Source organism: Rattus rattus, chromosome 4 (assembly GCF_011064425.1).
Source record: "Rattus rattus isolate New Zealand chromosome 4, Rrattus_CSIRO_v1, whole genome shotgun sequence".
NCBI lineage: Eukaryota > Metazoa > Chordata > Mammalia > Rodentia > Muridae > Rattus > Rattus rattus.
This window is the reverse complement of record NC_046157.1, coordinates 80,450,723-80,473,206: the sequence shown is the minus strand read 5'-3', so window position 1 is coordinate 80,473,206 and position 22,484 is coordinate 80,450,723. Positions and strand designations below refer to the sequence as shown.

The 22,484-nt window shown below is 49.6% G+C and overlaps 1 protein-coding gene across 1 annotated transcript in view; it reads right to left on the bottom strand.

Moving 5' to 3' along the window:
* The window catches only part of Daam2 (dishevelled associated activator of morphogenesis 2), a 114,436-nt gene that overhangs the window by 7,498 nt on the left and 84,454 nt on the right, over positions 1-22,484 (bottom strand). Inside the window, exons 8-20 of the mRNA XM_032900533.1 lie at positions 21,855-21,958; positions 20,176-20,242; positions 19,128-19,245; positions 16,815-16,953; positions 14,743-14,801; positions 14,447-14,607; positions 13,607-13,906; positions 9,206-9,313; positions 7,008-7,151; positions 6,169-6,275; positions 4,916-5,000; positions 2,922-3,028; positions 2,635-2,723 (exon numbers count right to left, since the gene is read on the bottom strand). Coding sequence (XP_032756424.1) covers positions 2,635-2,723; positions 2,922-3,028; positions 4,916-5,000; positions 6,169-6,275; positions 7,008-7,151; positions 9,206-9,313; positions 13,607-13,906; positions 14,447-14,607; positions 14,743-14,801; positions 16,815-16,953; positions 19,128-19,245; positions 20,176-20,242; positions 21,855-21,958 — 1,588 coding nt within the window. The remainder of the gene's footprint in view (positions 1-2,634; positions 2,724-2,921; positions 3,029-4,915; positions 5,001-6,168; positions 6,276-7,007; positions 7,152-9,205; positions 9,314-13,606; positions 13,907-14,446; positions 14,608-14,742; positions 14,802-16,814; positions 16,954-19,127; positions 19,246-20,175; positions 20,243-21,854; positions 21,959-22,484) is intronic.

The window sequence follows — 22,484 nt, the reverse complement described above, 5'->3', positions numbered from 1 at the left end:
CTATCCTCCGAGTCCCACGACCACTGTCCTCAGGAGTTTAGCTGCAGTTGCTTGTGAATGATTGTCCTCACTGGGCTTTTATTGACTGTTGGTGTCATAGGAAGAGGGAGCAGGCAGGGTTCTGGAACTCTCCTTCACGTATCCATCCACTTCCCCAGACACCTGTATGTAGCTTTGACTGAACTGCTGCATGACCCTGAGGCCTGGGGGTGATGGGGAGCTGGAGTATATAAACTGGGGAGATTAGGGGAAGGGGATCCATATACATGGGAAGCCGTCATCCATCCAGGGCACAGACCTTCTGGTGCAGCTGCTTTGCAGTCCCCCACACTCATGTAAGTGACCCCTCATTGGTTCCCCATGGGGAACTTCGGTGGCCTTTAACTTAGGTTTGTCGTTGGGGCTTTAGCAAATACAAGGACAGACGTTGCCTACATCAATGGCCCTCACCACCTTTTGGTGAAATTCTTAAGACACAAACCGAAACAGGCAATAGGAAAATCACTCATAAAACATCTTCCATGTATAGAAAATAGAAAAACCCATCCAGACATCATGGTATCTCTGAAGAGGAGAGAGGAAAGCCGTACCCAGGAGGGTAACATTTCTTTAATGTTTGGAAGGGGGAAATAAAGCAAGGCTGGAACTTTATCATGGTGGACCATGCCTGTAATTTGAGGATCTCTGAGAGTTTGACGCCACCTTAGCCTAAATAGTAAGTCTGAGGACTGTCAGGCTCTGTAGAGAGACCCTGTATCAGGGCTCAGGGGAGGAGGTTTAGCTGAAGAAAGCTTTTAAGTCGAAAGATCACAACCACAGGATTAGAAGGGACACATGCAGAGCCTGGGCACATCCAGTTTCTTGACCAGAGTTGATTACATGGACAGGATGGGGGAGACAAAGTGCCCAATGTGAAAGGATGTACTTTGTGTGTGCCATATTTCAATAAAAAGTTCATTTTCAAAAAAATGTAAATAAAACCTACTTGTAAAAATCCTCAGCAAATTACATGGCGAGGGATAGTTTTTCTAAGGCTGATGAGCTGCTTGAAAAATCTACAAAGGGACAGCCTTAAAATAAGCTAAAAGTGTTGGCAAAACAGAAAAATGATAAGAGTTGAGAGAAAATCGGGAGATGAGAAATCCACCATCTGCGGTGTTGACATTTCAGACGTTCGGGAGAATAAAGCGCTCATGAATGCAGCCTTAAGGATATTACATTGCCAGCACATTCAGCCAAGCTAGATTTAATGCATCCACTTGTAATGAGAACTGGTGATTCTGGCGTACTCCGCAATGAATGCATTCATAGGGAGAATAGATTCAAAGCAGAATTGGGAAATTTATCAAACTCGATAAACCACGCTGAAGCAACTCCCCCCCCCCCCCGAGCCCCGTCTAGGAGAGACGAGAGGTGGGTGTCAATGGCTTGACACCCAGCTGAGGCAGGTTCAATCTTAGCTACTTCAGGAATACTTCTGGGAGGCCTAGAGGCTCAACTCCCTGTGTGTGTGTGTGTGTGTGTGTGTGTGTGTGTGTGTGTGTGTGTGTGTGTGTGTGTGTGTGTGTGTGTGTGTGTGTGTGTGTGTGTACACCGTTTCCTTTATCTCTACAAACTCCTACTCCAGAAAGGCTTGCTCTCTGAACTAAGCATCTCAGAGAGTGTCCAGCAGGGGGTGCCTGACATTCTGCTATGCCCCCAGTAGGGGGCGCCTATGTCCTGCTATGCCCCTAGCCTGACACCTGAGCCTCCATGACAGTCTCTTGTTTTGTTTGTTTTTGTTGCTGTTTTGTTTTGTTCTGCCCTGTAAGTCTTGTCCTTACCCCAAGCGAGCCCCCAATCAGTTTCTCCTACTTTCTGCTTTGCTGGGTGCACATGTCTGCCTACCATCCTGCTCTCCAGGGTTCCCACACTTGCTGAGCCCTGCTCCTCTGCTGTCCCCACAGGCAGCCCCCAAGGATATGCTCTCTGACACAGCGAGTGACGAGGGACAAGGGGGAAAGGATCAGTTGGAAAGACAGCAAGCATCTAACATTATTGCAGCATTCTTCGAGGATTCCAGTAAAGGCAATCTGGAGAAGGCCTGCATCACCCGGACATCTCAGGGACCACCTTGTGTCATTGGCTGCCTTCCGATGAGCTCACAGTTAAGCAACATGCCCAGTAGAGTTTGTGAACCTAGTGCTTCTTAAGTAGGAAAGACTGGGTTACTCTGGGCATACCAGGCCCCAAGAAGGATGCCGGCTACACTCCTATGTCCTCGCCCCCCTCCCCAGGAGCCAATGCCAAGACAGAAGAAAGCGTCATGTGATTGGCACATAAGCCACCATAAACAAGAACATTCTCTATAAGAATTATCGTTCCAAGTCAGTGGTGCACTCCTGGAGTCCCATCACTTGGAAGGTGGAAGCAGCAAGATTCGGAGTTCAAGGCTAGCCTCAGCTACATAGTCAACTGGAAGCTAGCCTAGGCCACGTGAAACCCTGATGCAGAATGTAAACGCCATCGTTTTAAATGTTATGCTTGACTTGGGCGTCTCTCTGGGGTCAGGGGGAAGCAGACGTTTCTCTGCCCCATTAATCAATCCCCAGACGTGTGCCCACTCCAGGTGCATGCTGCAGGCCCCAGCCCTACCTTCTACTTTGGGCTTGGCCTCAGCCAGCCGTTCCTGGAACTTCTTCTTGAAAAAGAGGGCCTGTAGCCGCTGCTGGTAATGGTCGATCCTGTGGACAGGGTGGGCAAAGTCACAGGTGGACCCGCGGCTCCAAGGTAGCCCCAGCTTCTCCTTGGGTCATTCTTCCCTCCTTTTCCTTGGCCAGAGCTGCTACCTGAACCCCATTTCTCCTGCTAGACCTGGTGCCCTACTGGCAAAGCCGGGCCCTGAATCTCCTCGTTCCCTCCATGCTCAGCATCCGTCTGACCTGCTCATTTCATAGAGGAAGCGGTCTGCACGTGCCATTCGCTCAATCTCATGCTTGTGCTCTTCCAGGAGGTCAACGTCGCTCTTCTCCGGTATGAACTTGAGGAGCTGCAAAGAGCGAGCATGAGTCAGACGGGAAGCTGATGAACAGTCCAGACTGCCTCTGCACAGTACGAGGAGGGGCCTGCCGAGGCAAGAGAATTCAAGACTAGCCTGCGCTACATACCAGTTTTTGAGGATAGCCTGGGTTACATAGCAAGCTGAAGGCCAGCCTCGTCTATATACCAACTGCAAGGCAAGCTTGAGTCACCTAACAAGTTGAGGCCTGCCTCAGCAACAAGGCTGAGGTCAGTCTGGCTGTGTAGTAAGCTTGGGTGTTTTACCTGGGTACGCAAATGCACCGTGTTTGTGCCGTGCCTGCAGAGAACTGAAGAGGGGATCCGATCCTCTGAAACCAGAGTTACCGAGGTTTGCGAGCCTCCAAGTGAATGCTGGGACTTCCCAGCCTCCAGAACCACAAGCCAAGTCAACTCTTAGTTATAGAGTAACTGGTCTCAGGTATTTTTGTCATAGCCGCAGAAAATTAGCCACGCCACTGTTTCAATTTGCATCTTTCCCACAACATAACCTCTAAGATCTCGCACGCTGTACACCACTGTTTTTGTCTTTATGTATGACTTAGTAGTCTCCCACAGAAGGGATGTACCAGAGTCAGTTTACCCACTTTCCTATGAATGACCAGTTGGGTTGCTCACCCTCTGGGAGATTTAATGAATCAGGTTTCTATAATTATGTCTGTGTATGTCTTAACACTTACAGTGGCCTCTCTTCAGTATGTGCCCAAGTGTGAGACTCCTGGGTAACAGGTTGGACACACACTTAGCCTTAATATGCATGCCCGATAGCTCTGTAAAGCAAGATGAATGGTAATTCTGGTTCTGCTATGCCTTCCTCAACATGTGGCTGTCCACCTTTAATTTTAGCTAAAGGGTGGGAGTGTGACACTCCTCTGCTGTGGTTTGCCGTTGCTCTGGTGACAACTGACATTTGGATCTTTCAGATGCTCACAGGCTGCCAGACGCCGCCTTCCATAAAGTGATGATTCAAGTCTTCGGCTCAGTTTCCAAACTGCTCCTTTTTGCCAGTTTCTCAATGATCTGTAGCGTCCTCACCACAAACAACACACCATTTGTTGCATGAATTCTTGGAAAATATTGTCTACGCTTTTCCTCGCTATTGCCTTAGGGGGAAAAAATAACATACTCTTTGATTGATGGCGGCTCTTCGTTTTTTCATAGTTTTAAATCTATTTTAATTTATATGTATGGGTGCTTTGTCAGCGTGTATGCCTGTATCACGTGTGTGTCTGGTGCCCACAGAGGTAGGAAGAAGGAGCCTGATCCCCTGGAACTGGCATTTTGAGTAACTGTGAATGAATGTATGGGTACCAGGAAATGAGCGTGGACCCCGTGCAGGCATCCAGTGCTCCTAGCTGCTGAGCCATCCTCCCTCCAGGGGCACAGCTCGTCTTTTGGGCTAGAGTCTCACGAAGCCTAGGCTGGCCTCAAGCCCCAGTTATGGGGTTGTAGATGTGCACCATCGCTTACAGTTTCTGTGGACCTGAGGATGGAACCCAGGACTCCATGCATGCTTTGACAACCGTGCTCTTGGTTTTAATAAAGTCCAATGGGCAGCATCCGTGTTTGCCGCTTGCCAGGTCTTTCCTAAAGGACACCATCAATGGATTGATGTGAAGATTTGATGAGGAAATGACCATTGCCACTGGACTCTTCCTTGAGACCTTACTGGGGTCGCAAAGTTCTCTAGCAGTCTGCTCTCTAGGAAAGGTCAGTCCAGGGAAGTTTCTAGAAACCTCCTCAGTGCCTTCAGCTCTGAGGTCTTTTCAACCCCAGGGTTCCAGCCTTTCTGGGATGGGGTAGAAAGTGGCATGGCTGTCCCCAGGTTGGCCTCCTCCCCTCCCCTGTGGGTCCTCACCTGCTCCAGCATGTCCTTAGCGAGGTCTTCCTGTTCATCCATCCTCAAGATGGCCCGTCGTATCTCCTCATTAGAAAGCTTCAACCTGCAGCAAATCCACCTTGAGCAGTCTGCCCTGGCCCTCAGGATGACCCCTGGGCCTTCTTTCCACACAGTGTGGCCTCATCTCTCCAGCCCTGGGTTTGAACCTGTTCTCCCCCCTCCTCTACAAAGACTTCCCAGGTCAATTTCATAATAGAGTCTAATTTTAATAAAGAGGAAATACGATTCCACATATCCAATCATGAGTGTTTTAGTTCTCATGGAAGCCTGAGTCCCCTTGCTTTGCTTGAGTTTCCTCAGGGCTGATGAGACACAAGAGACTAAGACAGACAGGCAGAGGCATTCTAACCAGTCTCCTTTTCCTCCTCCGCCCCTCCCTCCTGCCTCAAATGTCTGCAGAATCTCCATGGGAGGACATAGCAGGGGGCAGCAGAACTCTCTCAGTCTCTGACAGTGCCCAGTTCCCACTCAGCTCCCTCCCAGGAGCCCCTCCCTCCCCACTCATCCCCCTACACAGCCCTTCTCCACCCCTCCAGGTACACACTCGCTGAGGACTCTAGGGAACCAGCCAACCCCATCCCCAACCCCCTCTCAATAGAAGAAACTCAGGCCAGGGAACTCGTGGGAGGGCAGAGGGGCAGATGTCCCAGAGGAGGCTGTAAGCGGCACTAAGAATAGAGCTTGGGGCGGTGTCCCGACCCTGCCTGGGGGAGGCCCCCACACAGAAGCTGTGCTGTTAAAGCAGATACTGCTTGTTTGTTCCTAAGCCCAGGGAAATGCTTGCAGGCTGAGATCATGCTGCTCCCAGGCCTAAGCAGAGTGGGCCCTCCGTGGGCTTAGAGCAGCACTATCCGCAGATGCTTACTGGAGCCTCCTGGACGGGGCAGTTTCCTGTCTGAAGAGCCCAGTGCCACTGCTTAACATGGGCTTGCAGGGTAGAAGTCTAGATCAGTATCCACGCCTCTCTCCTCCAGGGGAATCAGAGTCGCAAGGCCAGCATCACCTCCCTGTTTCTCTACCACCTTCCCCCAGGCCTGCAGCTCAACGTCTATGTTTGTTGTTTTGCAGTGCTCAGAACTAAGCCAGGGCCTGGTGCACACTGGGCAGTCATACAAGCAGTCCACCACCGAGTTATCCACTTCTTAGCCCCTGTACTACCCACTTGGGACTTTTATTTGGGGTCCCTTTCCCTGCTACTGGTGAGTACCTACTTGGACAGAAGAATGATACAGTTCTGGGCCCTCCGGCCATCGATCACGGACAGCTCTTTAACCTTGCGGGAGGCTAGGTAGATGTCCTCCGTGGAGCCCAGTTCTTTCTGCAAATGATGAGTTCGAGAGGGTGAGGCAGATGCCCCCAATCTTCATGCCCACCTCCCAGACCCACCCTTCTTTCAACATGGGGATGCCCCTAACCCAGTGAATATAAAGAAAGAGAAAGAGAAGATGTGAGAGGTAGGGTGTTTAACTATCAACTCTTAAGAGAGGATCTAGGACCGTCCTGGTCTAGAAAAGATGGAGAGTCTTGAAAGGTCCTTCTTCTTAGAGATTGGCCTCTCTTGGAAACCCAGGAAAGGAGCTGTCCAGATGGAAGCCATATTTAATCTCTGTGGCTTCAGGCAATATGGTTTGTTTTATCAGACATCTATACCCACCCAGAACTTCCCCAGGCTTATGATGGGAGGTCGATTCAAACCCCCATAAGGCCATAGTTTCTAACTCCTGGAGACCTCCAGCCTATCTCAATGTGGCAGGACTAAAGGGTTTTTTACAAGGTCATAAGGAAAACCAGAGGTGGAATCCATATTGAATTTACTTCTGGGATACCACTAGGCAGAAATCAAAGATCCTAAACCTCCATCTGTTGGAGCCCCCTGGTCAGAGATGCAGGAGCCTTTCCAGCACACAGCGATGACTCTAGGGACGCTCCCAGAGCACATGTTCCAAGGTGCACAACTCCAGGGCCTGCCAGGCACGCCATTCTCTTTGTGGACTTTCCCCTCTGGAGTTGTGCAGTGCCCAACATGTGTAGTCATGTTGGCAAGCCTTGCCTTGACACCTGTAGCTGATACCATAGACCTAGAAGCCTTCTCAGTTCTGTGGTCATTCGCCTCGGCAGCTGGCAGAGATCTGCTGGCGGTCCCTCCATCTCTCACATTTCCTCTCTCTCTCTGGGCACCCTCCTGCATGCAACCCTACACGGATGAGTGATAAAGGCTGGAAACGGTGCAGGCAGGCTTTCTCTCATGGACCCAGGTCTGGGCTACAGCCCAGGACAGTGGGTAAGAGACGGAACGTTCAGAGCCCCGAGAGAGTGACTCACCTGCTCAGAATCATGTTAGTTATCAGCTCCTAGGCAGGCAGCCGCCACAGCCATCAGAGAATTAAACATGCACAATGTTAGTCAATAGGACAATAGGGACTGGAGAACAACACATCAAATGTGGGCATCCTCGGTATCTGTGGGTATCCGGGCATCCCCAGGAACAGGAGACAGGAACCCGGAAAGAGCTGTAGACAGCATCTCAAGGCAGACATGCACCCACAGAACCCAAAGAAACAAACACCAGACAGCCCACCACTTGGGGACCAGAGAGGCACTCAGTTGGGCCAAGTAGTCCCCAAACATGAGAACTGGGACCCTGATCTTCGGCCACGAGTTCTTTCTTTGCCTCTGCTTAGAACCTGCTGAGTAGACGGAGGGCGCTCCTCTACCCAGGCGAACACCATATCAGGCCACGAGCCTGCGACAGTCCTTGTATTTAAGTCAGGAAAAGCGGGTGGCCTTGAATTTGCCCCTCTTCTTGCCTATCTGATGTCTAAGAGGACTGGGGAGCACAGCTTGTCCTGTGCCTTTCTTCCTGACACTGATGGAGTTGAAGTCATGGGTCAGAGCCTACCTAGAACATAGAGGAGACTCAGGACCTTCTCTGCTCACGGCCTGGGGCATGTGGAGAGGTAGTGAGCCGGTAAGTTTGACTTTTGGCATTGCTCTAGCTTGACTTTAGTCCTAGGTGCTGATGGGAGCAAGGCCCAGGCGAGCTGTGAGAGAGTGGAACCAGAAGCATGAAGCAGGCAGATCAGGGGTGTTTAAGATAGATTCACTTCTCAAGCCCCATATGAATTCTTTCCTTACTGTCTCCCTTCCCAGCTCAGGACCTTGGAGTTTGGAAAGGCCAGTCTAAACGCCCAGAGAATGGCTCACAAATGAAGGGGAGGCATGGGCTGGCCATGTCTGATACATGCATACACCCCAGCTCAACCCCATCCTACGTAGGGCACAGGTGTTCACATAATTCCTCCCAGCTCCTGCAGCCTTGACTACTGCCCATGACCAGGCCAGCTTAACCATAGCATTTGCCAAAACACTGCTTGGAATTAGGAGCAGAGGATCAGATGTCACAGACATCCACATTTAAATCAAATAAATAAAATCAGTTGTTTTATCTGGAACCCCAAGACAGGGCTAGAGTGTCAACTCCACACTACTCCTTTGGCCGGACCCCACATGACCTTGGCCCTGACTGCCTCACGAGGAGTCATCTCCGGGTCTAGACTTGATAAAAAGCAAAGCAGGGAACCCTCTGCAGGCCCGTTGAAGGCAGGCCTCAGCGACTAGTCACCAACCAGAGCTCAGGACCCCTGAGTATACCAGAAGTCCTCAAAGCCGGAGTCCTGGGCCAAGCAGAGATGAAGAAATGAATGTGAAAACCTTAGAAGGCATGCAGAGAGACCAAGGGGCATAGAGCCCCTGGTCTGGTCATCACCAAGTGGACCCATGGAAGGCACCCAAGCATGACAGTCGTTCTCAGATTCCAGGGCCCCTAAACATCTTCAAAGTCACTCAGTATTGGAAGATGAGGGCTGACAATCAGTACCCCTGTAAGTTTGTACGAGTGCTTATCACTTTAGGCCTGTATATGGTTGCCAAACAACACTCCTTCCATCCTCTGTGGCTGGAGAAACTGGCCATCGCGTACACAGAGACAACAGACGAGAGCAGGGCCTTCCAGGTCCCAGCCCCGGTCTTGATCCCGTGAAGTAGCTTGGAGCAGCGTTCATCTTCTTCCCTACAGCCTCAATATCTCTGTAGGTAGACGTGTGTGTGTGTGTGGTGTGTGTGTGTGTGTGTGTGTGTGTGTGTTCATGTGTGCATGCCTATACGAATGTGTGCCTCTACCTGTGTGCATGTGTGTGCAAGTCAAAATATGAAAGTCAATATCCAAGAGACCAGAGGGTACAATCTTACCTGGTGCCTCTGATATGCCGAGAACATTTTTTCAAAATCTTCCAGGTCCAGAATCCGAAACACCTGCGAGTCATCGATCTCATTCCACACGGTGCCGGAGACACGCTCCTGAGATTCAGAGTAGAGAGAAGATAGGTGCTTGACCTGGTTCTTCTGGGATAGGACTGCCAAGATTCCCCGAACACCGCTAGTCCCCAAAGGCACATGCTACAGTGGTCAACCTCTCAGACTTCCAGAAAGGAGTCCAAGAACACCATCCCTCTCCAACGTCCCTCTTCTGCAATACTCTACTCTTGGTACAGACAGAAGACACCCTGTCATCCCTCCCTTTCATGTGAGGCCACATAGAAGTATCTGAGAAATCACTGGATGGGCTGGAGTCAGGGCACATGTATTAAAAGGGCTCTATTCAACCAAAGGCAAAACTTGGAGTGCACCTCACAGGCCTGCACTCTGAGTGGAGTCCCTGAAGGGAGTGCAGCCCACACATGGGCGGGATAGTCTGGGCCTGTGCATAGATTGCATTTCCTGGATCTAAGAATGGCCATTTATTTTCCTCAGTTCCCAGAAAGAGGACACATGCCAAAAGCTGGGACATGCTGGCCCCAAGTAGTAACTCTGTTCGGAGCAGCAAAACTTGCCTCAAGTTCCCGCTGGTCAGAGCCAGGAAAGGTGTGTCCATCTTTTATGTTTGCAATGGGCCCAGAAGTTTACAGTTTCCAGCTCTCTCAGTTGAGGCACCATCCCGTATGTCGTTTTTTGGAGGGTCCTTGTGCTAATGTCTATAGAAGCCCAACTGCACCAGTAATCATGTAACATGATGTTGATGGTGGAGAGAGAGGACGGGAGTGTAGAGGGCAAGCATGGAATAGGGGAGCACTCCTCACCGTGCAGCCCCTCCTCCAAGAATCCTCATCTCACCTAGGACATTAGTCTTTGGAACTAAAATTACCCGGTCACCTACTTCTGTCTGTCTAGAAGCCAGTCAGGCAACCTCCCTAACACCCCTTCCTACATCTCCTCCTCAGAGTTGAGAGTGTACCTTTCACTCACTTCTGTTTTCTTAAACTCTGAAAAGGGAGGCTAGGCCAGAGTCAAGAGGGAGGAGACATTCCTGTGGCCTTCCAAGGGCCAGGGACCCTCATGAGGAATGCTGGGCTGGGAAGCTCACAGCAGTGAGGGATATAGGCAACTGGCCAAAGCCAACACAGACAGATTCTTTTTGTGGTGGAAACAACCACTCTGTGTGTGTGTGTGTGTGTGTGTGTGTGTGTGTGTGTGTGCGTGCGTGCGTGTGTGTGCACTCTCCAGCGCTTTCAGGAGCACACTGGGCTCCTGGAAAGGAAGCTCTGAGAGGCAGAGGTAGAGGAAGGGATGGGAAGTCAGGAAGGCAGGGAGAGGAGCTAACTGAAGTGATGTGGTAATCCTAGTATCTCCTACACAAGGGCAGGGGTGGGGAAGCCCGTGAGAGTGAGCTTCTAGTCCTTTGTATTCTTGTGGAAGTCAGAGCGAAGATAGAGGGGCTCAAACCCTTGGGTACTCAACATGGCAACCAGTCACCTCAGCCTTCACTGCTTCCCAAACACAGCTTGTCCCCACATCTGCAAGGCTTCCATCCCTCCTGAAAGGATCCTAGGGCCTAGCCCTCTCATAATCACCACATCATAACTTTCATCCTATCTCCCTCATGTAGCCGCCAAATTCTGCAATTTAATTTTCCCAACACTCTGTCATCTCTAGCCTAGCTTCCTGGGACATGACAATACAATAGAAGCTATTGATGATCTTGTCTGTGTCGTCGTCTTTCTTCTTCTTCTTCTTCTTTTCTTCTTCTTCTTCTTCTTCTTCTTCTTCTTCTTCTTCTTCTTCTTCTTCTTCTTCTTCTTCTTCTTCTTCTTCTCCTCCTCCTTCTCCTTCTCCTTCTCCTTCTCCTTCTCCTTCTCCTTCTCCTTCTCCTTCTCCTCCTTCTCCTCCCTTCCTCTTCCTCCTCCTCCTTCCCTCCTCCTCCTCCTCCTCCTCCTCCTCCTCCACCTCCTCCTCCTCCTCCTCCTCCTCCTCCTCCTCCTCCTTCTATTGTTGTTGTGTGTGGTGTACATAGTGTGTGTTCACAGGCCGTCTTTGTGCTACAGCATGTGCATCTGACAGTCAGAGGACAATTCTGTAGTCGGTTTTCTCCCTCCTCCTTCACAGTGGTTTCTGGGACTGAATTCATGCCTCTGGGTTTACACGGCAAGCTCTTCACTGACTGAGGCATCTCACCACTTGTATTTCTCAGTCCCTGCCACATCCTATAATGTTAACACATTTATAGGGGTTATGCATACATGCGCATGGGCGTATGCATACACGCGCATGGGCATGGATACACGCACGTGTGTGTGTGTGTGTGTGTGTGTGTGTGTGTGTGTGTATTGTGAATGTGTAGATTAGGTCATCTGCAGGTGGTGTTTCTCAGGAGCTGTTCATCTTTATAGAGACAGTGTCTCTCACTGTCCTGGACTCAGGTAGACTAGGCTGGCCAGAGAGCCTCAGGGATTCTCCCACCTCTGCCTCTTCAGTGCTGGATCAAGCCTATGATATGTCCAACTTCTTGTTCTTGTTCTTGTTCTTCCTCCTCCCTCTTTCCCTCCTCTTCCTTTTCCTTTTCCCCCTCCTCCTCTTCTTCTTTTCATGTGAGTGCTAGCGTTAGAGATCAAATTCAGGTCCCCAGGCTTGACGACATGTACGTTTCCAACTGAGTTTTCTATTTAATCCCTTACATTTCATTAAAATTATTTTTATGTGTTTGCGAGGGGAGGCACGCATGCCGCTGCCCACGTATGTCAAGGTCAGATGCCAACTTGCAGGAGTCTGTCCTCTCCTTCCACCTTCTGGCTTCCAGGGATCCAAGGCAGACAGTCAGGCTTAGCAGCGAGCACCCTTATGCACCGAGCCATCTCACCTGGCCCCAACTTACTACATTAAAAAAACAAATCACAAGCTGCAAACACAAGTCAACATCCTTTGCTTTCCACACAGCTTCTGGTTCGAGGTTTGGAATGTGGGTCACCTGCTCATGTGTTCCTGGCCTATGACGTTCTCACTGCCCTGTCACAAAGCAGCATTTGTAGGTCACGCTGCTGCCTAAGGGAGTTGTCAGGAGATAACATCTTTCTCTCTCCTCTCTCTCTCTCTCTCTCTCTATCTATCTATCTATCTCTCTATATCTATATCTATATCTATATATATACACACACACATATGTATCTAAATGATCTATATCTGTATCAACATATATATGGTTATATAAAAATATTTTCTTCCTCTTTTTTATATCCCAACCACAGTTTCCTCTCCTGTCTCTCTAGCCCCTCCCTCACCTCCCATCTGCCCCCTCAATCCACTCCTCTTCCACATCTCCTCAGAATTTGGAGAGGCTTCCCTCGGATATCAACCAACCATGGCATATCAAGTTGCAGTGAGACTAGAGGCCCTCGTATTGAAGCTGGAAGAGAAAACCCAGTAGGAGGGAAAGGGTTCCCGAATCAGGCAAAAGAGTCAGAGACAGCCCCTGCTCCCACTGTTGGGAGTCCCACAAGAAGGGCAAGTTACACAGCTGTAACGTATACAGGGGGCCAAGGTCAGCCCCATGCAGGCTCCCCGTCTGTCAGCTCAGCCTCTAAGCTTTAAGGGTCTAGCTTTGAAACGCTGTTCCAGGTGGTTTGTGCGCTTTCACAGGTCAGAATCTTAGATATCACGTGGAAAATCAAACTGTGGTAACAGACCAGGCAAGTGATCTCCTTGGTGGCCAGTTAGATGCATAGAAGGATGGGTGAGTAGCTGAGCCATCTCTTAGCCTACCTTCCAGATTTATAAGCACTTTGGGCTGCATATTCTAGTCAGTCAGACCCAAAGTTAACACAAGGCAGTGTCATCTCTCAGTCTTCATCATCTCCACCTCATTCTTTCAGGCAGGGTCTCTTACTGAACTGAAAACTTGTCACTTTGGTTAGCCCAGGGGACTAAGCTCCTGGGATCCCTTGTCTCTGTCCCACAATGCTGGGCAAAAAAGCATAAACAGCCATAACTCTTTCTTTTTTATGTGGACGGTGGGTTCAAGTTCAGCCTCTCACGCTTACAGGGAAAGCACTGATGCCCACTGGGCCATCTCCATAATGCCTGTTCCTCAATTCACCCTCAGCACACACAGGTTCATTGGCAAGTGGCTTTGACAGTAAACGCAAGGTCTACAACAAGCAGCGTTGGTGTCCTCAGTGGGGACAGTGAGCCACCTGACTCCAGCAAACCCCTCTTCAGTATCCCTCATGCCTACCCTGATGCCTGACCCAAAGAAGAATCAAGACGCTTTGTGCAAAGAGCATGCTGCAGAACGTGGACCGGCCCAGTACCTTAGTGACTCACCTCATTCAGCTTGACCCAGTTGAAGGACTTCAATGGGTGTGAAGGCTGGGGGATGCGCTTTTTCCTGAGTGGGGCTTCATTGCTGGAGAGGGGTTCATGAGGTGGGGGCAAGCCTGAGCTGAAGCAGGGTGGGGCACCTGGGGGGATGGGAGGTCCTCCGGGAGGGAGGGGTGGTGGGGTGAGGGGGGTGCAGTTGTCAACGGGGAGAGGAGGCGGGGGTGGAGGCAGATCGTTGGTTGTTGTGGAGGAAGATAAGGTGAGCGGACCTCCAGGGGGAGGGGGGGAAGACACAGGGCCGGTCTGTGGGAAGACAAAGAAAGGCAGGATAGTATCTCCATCTTGAGCTAATGAAGTCTTCACATTACCATCATTTCTCTCTATGCAACCAACCAACCAACACACACACACACACACACACACACACACACACACACACACACCCCACATATGGCACTAGAGTCACACCATCAGTGAGAAACATCGGGATGAGGCATTCAGTGGTGCACATTCCTCATTGCACAAAGACATCCAGCCAAAAGGAAGGGACAGAAATTCTATCTGCGTTCTCTTGTCCAAGATACACTTCTGGGAACAGCGTCATGCAGAGGAAGGGCCCCTTTTTTTTTTTCCTAATTTGTTAACATAATGGCTCATATGGACTAATGAGCCACTGCAGTTGTGGCCCAAGACCCTTCTTTTTCTTCTCCCTCATCCCACGGTTCTTGTCCTCTCCACACCCCTACTCCACCCACTCCGACCTGAAACTCATGAGGCTGGCTGAACTAGCTCAATGGGAAGTGGGTGATGCCCGTGTACTGAGATTTCATTGAATTGGGCTACCAGCTCTGCCACTTGTCCCCTAGCTTGGCGCAGCTCCTGCGACTCTCGGGCCAGCTTGTCCTTCATCTTGTTGAGCGTCCGCATCATCTCTTCCTTCTCCAGTGTCTTCGTCTCACATTCCCGCTCTTTTCTCTCCAGCCGGCTCATGAGCTCCATGTGTTCTGGAGGGAAATGGGCCCAGAGAGAGAGAGAGAGAGAGAGAGAGAGAGAGAGAGAGAGAGAGAGTTGGGGTCCCAGGCAGGATGGAACAGGGCTCAGGGAGTGGGAGTGAAGCTGCTTTAGGCAAGCCCTCTCACCTTTCCGGAACTTCTCTGCTTGGTCTCGCCACTGCTTCACCTCGTTCTCATTGATGAGCCTGATGAGAAGTGAAAGGGACCACATGACTTTGACAGTCACCTCGCCTCTTCCTGGAAGACCTGATCCCCTGAGGAAGACCCTGATCTCTGATCTGTCCAGGCATTGGCTTCTCAGATGCTTCGCCAGGTCCCCACACCCAATCTTTCTCACTCTGTGCCCTCAGGGACCATGAGAACGGGAAGGGCCCTGGGTCATCTTCCAATCCAACAGCCTGTGTGATGGCTGATGGGAATGAGAGGTATGTGACTGATAGCAGACTGAATCAAGGCTGTCTGCAATCCCATCAACACACACACACACACACACACACACACACACACACACACACACACACACCACACTTTTGTAAGTAGATCCGTGCATCTAAGAGTCAGAAATGTTAGCCCAGTGTGTAAGGGTAGGGGCAGTGCCCACCTTGACAGAACAGAGGGGTGGCAGAATGTGATGATGAGAACATCTAAGGCACAGGGCAACCTTGTTCATAGCGCACTCTTCTAACAGTTGAAATTAGCTTTGCCTAAGACCCTAAAGCTATGAGGGATTGGCTCCCGGCATGATAGCCCAGTAGTAAGTGCATTCGTTTATGTGTGTACTGCATGCCACTGCGTGTGGAAATCATGGAAGACAAGGCTGAGAGTTCAGTTTCTTCTTCCCATGTGGATTCTGGGGATTGGACTTAGCTCATCTGCTTGGCAACTAGCACCTACACTTGCTGAGCAATCTTGCTACCCCACGGTAGGATTCTTTGGAGGGCAACTGCTGTGGTCCCTGGGGTGCTACCGGCTTTACCATCCAAAGAAGTGGCTCCCTGGGAGTGGACAGAGTTTCGACTATGCTTCCTAGTTGGAGAGGGATGCAGGATAGACTGGGTTCTACCAGGAAAATATAGATGGTAAAGAAGGGTTAATCAACTCTTGTGGCTGTGCTGGGACCCGTGGGCACCCTCAGGGTTTGTTGGTACAAGAGCCTGTGTGAGTGAAGCAGGTACCAGTAGGGCCCTACTGGATAAACTGGGCTGATGCCATTTTTCTATGAGGCTCAGGGGTCCAACTGGGAGATAACTGGGAACATCAAACTGTAGGCTGGTGTGTGTTGCACTGCCAGGAAATCAAGAGTTGGTGGGAGGACCAAAAGCAGCGACATAGCCAATGGGAGTGGGGAACCTCACCACTTGCATGGTCCACGAATTGTGTTCTAGAGAGAAAGGCTCTTAGCAGAGAACTCTACAAGATTCCAGTGTACTCATGTGCAGAACCAGAGCATAGCTCATGAGTTCAGACATTTACCCCTCCTCCTTCCTGCTACCTGTCCCCAGTCGCATCTTGAAGGGTGTCAGGAACTTGTGTTAGCTAGATCTGGGACATAGAAAGGGTCAGAGGGGAGTGAAACAGACATGAAGAGAAAAGTTGGCCATACCACACACATGCACAGGCATGAACACAAGCACACACACATGCACACATGCATATATACATGCACGCGCATATGCATAGATTACCACCTCCCCATTTCTACTATGACCTCTGGAGCCTCAGAGGAGAGACATTAAGGCTAAATCCGAGACATTTAAGGCCGTGTTACACTTGGATCAGCCTTCTCAGTTCCAGTAGCTTAAAATGATTTTAAAGACTTCTGCAACCCAAGAAGACACGTTCATGTGATACATACACGTACACTCCAAAAATAAAGAAAAAAGAAAGCAAAACTCTCAATTCAACTCAACTGGAGGACTGGGCTGGCTCAAGAGCTGTAGTCTACTGGTCAGTGCTCTGTGTAAATGCACTTAGCACCACCCCTCCCCCGTTACTTTGGCCTGATACTTGGCCACAGAAACAAGTAAAGTTGCTAACTCAGCTGCCACACCAGAGAAAGCTTTTGTGTAGTATGAACAGAGTTTCTGAATGCTCACATGGTCTGGAGAGGGAGCTGAAGTTTTGTTGGGAGAACCCAGAGCAGGAGGGAGAGAAGTAAAGATGGCCGAGGCCCCGGGCGGAGGTCAGCCACAACTCACATGTTGACGATGTTCTTGACATTAAAGTTTTCCAGTGGGGCCAGGTCAGGGTCCACACCTCGCTCATCCTGGAGGACGATCTGCTGAAGGATGCGGTCCAGGAGCTGCCACTGCTGGAAGTAGCCACCGTTCCGCTTGTCTGAGGGACAGAAGGCGTGCATCTCTCCTGAGCCCTGCAACCCCTGCTTTCTGTTTTCCTGGCATGACCGCCTCAGCTCAGGCCAGCAAGGCAAGCCCTTCCCCCTCTCAGGGAACTTGCTCCTGGTGTGGTGGGAGAGGCAGTGCTGCTTCCAGTCATGGAGATTCACAGTCCAGTCAACTCCTCATTATCTGTGGGTGGTTTTTCATGGCCTGGTGAACCCTCCTAACATTTTTCTACATCATTAAATGGTCGTGTTCCCTACTGAGGTGCTGGGCACATTGGGCATGTGAACGGCTTTCCCTACTGTCTATATAAAACACATTGAAAGTATTATGTGATAAACTATCAAGTCTTAGGGAAATTTGATAATCTTCCTTTTCACCTTACAGAAAAAAAAAGATGAATGGCAGTTGTTTTCCAGGTGTGTGTTGAGGCCAACAGAATAGGTTAAAGGGTTGAATGGAACCCTGGGAGGCTTCTTGGTGGAGATGGCCTTCAATTATGCAGGCTTCATTGATCACAGTCTACCAGGATGTGGACTTCCTTTTTACGAAATAGTTATTACCACTCCTTCCTTGGTCGCTGCATCTTTAATGACCACTAGGAAAAAATTGCTTTAATCTTGACATCAAATTCTGCCTACAAGCTAGACAATTGTGTTTTCAAAGCCCCATTTAGAGACAGAAGATGGGGGGCCATTCATATTACTTATGGACCGCCAAACAGGGAGTCAGTGGGAACAGAAGAAATCAGATTCCAGCACCTTCCGTGAAGATCTAGGCTGAGTTTTTTAAAAAGTGTGTGTGTGTGTGTGTGTGTGTGTGTGTGTGTGTGTCCCCAAAGGCCAGAAGAAGTTTGTCAGATCTGGAGCTGGAGTTGCAAGTATCTGAGACACTCAACATGGCTTCTGGAAGCCTGAACTCAGGTTCACTTGAAGAGAATCAAGTGCCTTTAATTGCTGTGCCATTGACCAGTTCCCGGCCGAGTTTGGCTTCCTGGTGCAACTCAGTGTGTTCGGCTCCCTCTCACACTACTGTACCAACACCATGTTGCCAACTTGTCCACTTGTTCCTCAGGAATGCAGTCAAAGCCAGCTCACAGCTACATGTTTCATCTAAAGCCTGACCCCAAACCATGAAAACTGTCTCTGTGTGAAGAAGTCTCTCAGAAGTAACAGCATACAGTTTGTTGTGAGGTTCAGGGACAATGTGCTAAGAACCTCCCACGGACTGCGCTCCAAGGTGGAACTTGGGTTGTCACCAAGACCATTATCTCTATGCTTTGGTAAGTCTGATTAAGCTGACCGTTACAGGGGCCAAACAGATTTTCAAGATATTCTATTTTTGGAAAGCTAAAGTAACAAACACTGTGAGTGCAGCTGGGGCTCATTTCCAATTATACTGTGGGCAACGATGAGTAATTTTGAGTAATCTATTCTGTTCCCATAAACACATGGATTTGAGAACTCAGTCACCTGCTCACAAGATGCCATTTGCTGTCCATAAAGAAAGCAGGAGTCAGCAAGAGTGATAAAACGTAAGAACAAAGTCAAGGAGCGGGCTGGGGAGATGACTCAGCCGGGAAAAGCGCTGGCCACACATCACTAGGAGCAAGTTCTATCCCTCGTTTCTGGTGTAAAGGGGCTGGGAACACAGGGGCAAGAGGATCCCTGAGACCCACTGACCAGCCAGCCAACAGAACCTGTGGTCACTAGGTTCAGTGAGAAAACCTTATCTCAAAAACTAGGGTGGAGAACGACTAAAGGACATACTTGATATTGTCTTCTGATGTGCATGTACGCACGTGCACGCACGCGTGCGCGTGCACACACAATCACACCACAGTCAAACAAGGCAACATGAGCATTGCACATCTGTTCTCCTCCTCTAAGCATGGAACTTCCATTTGCAAACGGACCTGCTATCAACACATCACAGAAGACGCATTTAGGTCATGATCGAACTTCTGCTTGTTGGACGATGAGGCTGGAGTTGTTTAGCTCCACCCCCGGCGTGGCAGGCAGCAACCCAGTGGTGGAGGAGCTCCAGTCCCTGGGCCAGCCCTCACGAAGGCAAACACGGAGGGACAGACTCACAGGCCAAGCAAGCTCTCAAAGGCCGACACGGACCTGGTGGACCGAGCCCAAGGCTTGGTGAGAACGCGGTACTCACAAGGCATCTGCAGGCAGTGGTGCAGGACGGAGAGCAGGCAGGGGTAGGCATCCGTGTGCTTCAGCTTCTTGTGGATCAGCTCAAACATCTGGGAGGCACTCTTCGTGTCAATGTGGACCTGGGGGAGTTTAGACCACAGTGAAGGGGGGGGAAGCCAGACAGCAGAGGGAGAAATCAAAGGCCAGAAGATACTATTTTGATCCTCCCAGACTCATCCATCTCCTAGTAAGAGTTTTTCTTTCCTGACTATCATCCAGGAGCAGAAGAAGAAAGACAGATGAGATCAGAGGGAAGAGTTAGTAATTATACAAATAAATCTCTCCAGCTCAGTACCACTGGCCTCTTGGGCAGATAATTCTTCGGTGGAGCATGGAGCATTCCGTGTCTTGAAGAATGTTTAGTGATATCCGCAGCCCTACACCCTAGATGCCAGTGGTGTCCTCCCACTTCCCTCCCCAAGTTGTGACATGCAAAATATGTCTACTCTTAACCAACGCCCCATGGATGATAAAACCACCCTGGCCAAGAACAGCCTATCCACACTAAGGGAAGGAAGCAGGCACAGATGCTTCGAAGTAGCTGGTGGCCTGTAGCTCACACTTGGTGAGCATGCAGTGGGTCATACTTATTACCTCTTAAGTCCTGTCCCCAAAGAGGCGATGGTTTAGGTGGGATTGCATGATATAACCCGTGAGCAATGGAGATGTGTGTATTCACAGCTGCTTAGATGGAGTGGATAGAAAGAGGCAAGCTGGGAAATTTGGGGGAGGCAGGGAAAAGCCAGCCCAGGGAAAGAATTTGAGATTAAGCATGTCCACATGCTGACTGGCTGACCCTGTGGCTTCTGGTTTCCTGAGGAGAAGGTGACCAGCTCGTGAGATGAGACTCTAGGAGCCAGCACATCCCCAGAGGTCCTTCAGACACAGGACCCGTCCACGGGGTACCACTGGGGATCCAGCCAGCACTGGACTGACCTTAAGCATAGACTCTGGAGCAATGGTTGTGCCCTGGACCCCATACAATGATCCCACCCCCACAGGCACATCACCATGTCAAACCTCCGGGCTAGCTCCAGGTCGTCCTCATTCCGGACCATCTCAAAGAAGTCTAAATGCCTAGAAAGGTAGGGAGGGTAGATATGGGATGCAGAAAAAGTGGTATTTAAGCTAGAAAATCCATGGTGGATAGTTCCAACCCCTTCAATATCCCCTTGACTATCTGAAAGCGTTATTCAGGTGAGGCAAAGGCAAAACCAGAAGAGACTGTGCAGTATAAGCCAAGCTCCTTCTCCTTGATAAGATTTTCTGGTCTTTCTTCAGGGTGGTTACACCAAAGTCCAGTCACCACAGACCACATCTCTCTACTTTGACGTTTCTGACTTGTTAAGTACAGTTGTCCCTTGGTGGGGGGGAAGTTGTTTTGTGTGCTCCAGGTTATTATTAACACCCCTAATTATTTATCGACATCCCTTAACCCAACCATGGTGGACCACATATGTAATCCCAGCACTCAGAAGGTTAAGGGAGAAAAGTATCATGAATTTGAGACCAGTCTGGGCTATATATTGAATTCCAAGCAAGTCTGGGCTGTAGTATGAAAACTTGCTTCAAAAAATGCAGGAGCTCCACCCTGAACTGTGTCAACCCAAAACACTTTTAGGCTCTGCTAGGTACCTCCTGGAGGATAAAATCACCCATTTCCAAGGACCACTATATTCCCAGTATTACCATATTATCTCCAACTTAGTTCTCAGAACAAATCTCTCCTGTATTTTCCTTGGAAATCTCAAACCCTTTCCACATCAAATTGTTTCTCTTTTTCTCTTTCTCCTTCATCCTGGTGTGTGTGTGTGTGTATGTGTGTGTGTGTGTGTGTGTGTATGCATGTGTGTATGTGTGTGTACATGTGTGCATGTGCATGTGCATGTGTGGTATATGTCTGTGCTTTATATACATTTGGAGACCAAGGGAGGATATTGGTTGGGTGTCCCTTCTATCTCTCTACCTTTTCTCCGTGAACCAGGTCTCTCACTGACTCTGGAGTAAGCCTGGCAGTGGCCAGACAACCCTAGCAATCTTTCTGTCCCCCTTTCCCACAGTGTTGGAGTTTCAGACCCTCTTGCAGCCATAGTTGGCTTTTTACATGGGTCCTGAGGATTGAATTCAGTTCCTCATACTTTCACAGTAAGAATTCTTACCTACTGAGTTATCTCCCCAGCCCTGCATGCTTTCTTCTTAAAACTCATTGTAATCAAGTGGCTGGAACCAGGGAGACAGAGCCAACATGGCTCACTGGTAACACATAGGAACATGATCACGCATTTTGATCAGCAGAGAATTTACAGCATACATTTGGGGTGAGGGAGTTCTCTGTAGAGCTGGACATTTAGTATTTCTGCTCCCTCAGAACTAAGAGTGTCAGTCATGCTCTCCTAGACCATGTTGAAAACCAAAGGACTCCCCACCCCCACCCCCACACACCTATTCCTAGGTGCTCCAGAGGAAAGACTACCTTGATTGAGAACCACTGGATTCACGGGTCAGTAATGTTAGGACAGAGATAAGCAGGCATGCATGGGTTCACTTGCCATACACAGTGCTGACTATAAGATTAGGACAGTTATGGTCCCCAGGGTAAGAAGAGCCTTTTCTAAAGTCTCAGCCACCACAAGAGGAGGAGGAGCTGCCATCACAGGTTTGTGATGGGTCTGGGCAGTTGAGGCCTTACTTGTCCAGGATGGCATTCTCGTGTTGCCGGAGCTTATCAATCACTGGCTGGATTCCCAGCATCAGGAACTCATACCGGAGATGGAGGCGGAATTCCAGGTTATCCTGAGGGTCACCAAGGGAGGACAGGACTCAGTGTTTCATCTCATGCCCAAGAGAAACACCCATAGACCCTGTCAGCATCCAGCTCAGCTATAGTTCCATGTCATGTTCTGTAACAAACTCATTGAGCAGCACTTCCAGAGACTGTCTCTGACCTTGCTATTTCTCTGATCTTGCTATTTCTCTGACCTTGCTATTTCTCTGACCTTTCTATTTCTCTGAATATTATTTATCTGAGGATGTTTGAATGATATTGACCTCCATAGGATGACATATTTGAATGATTTGTCCATGGTGTGTGGAACTGTTTGGGAAGGATTAGGAGGTGTGGCTTTGTTGAAGAGGTGAGCCACTGGGGGTGGGATTTGAGCTTTCAAAATCCAACACCATTCCCAGTTAGCACTCTCTGCCTTGTGCTTGTAAACCATAAGTGTGTTGTCAGCTTCTGTTCCTTTTCATGCCTGCTTACCTCAAGCCATGCTCAGTACCATGATGGTCATGGGCTTAAGCCCCCAACAAACTCTTTCTT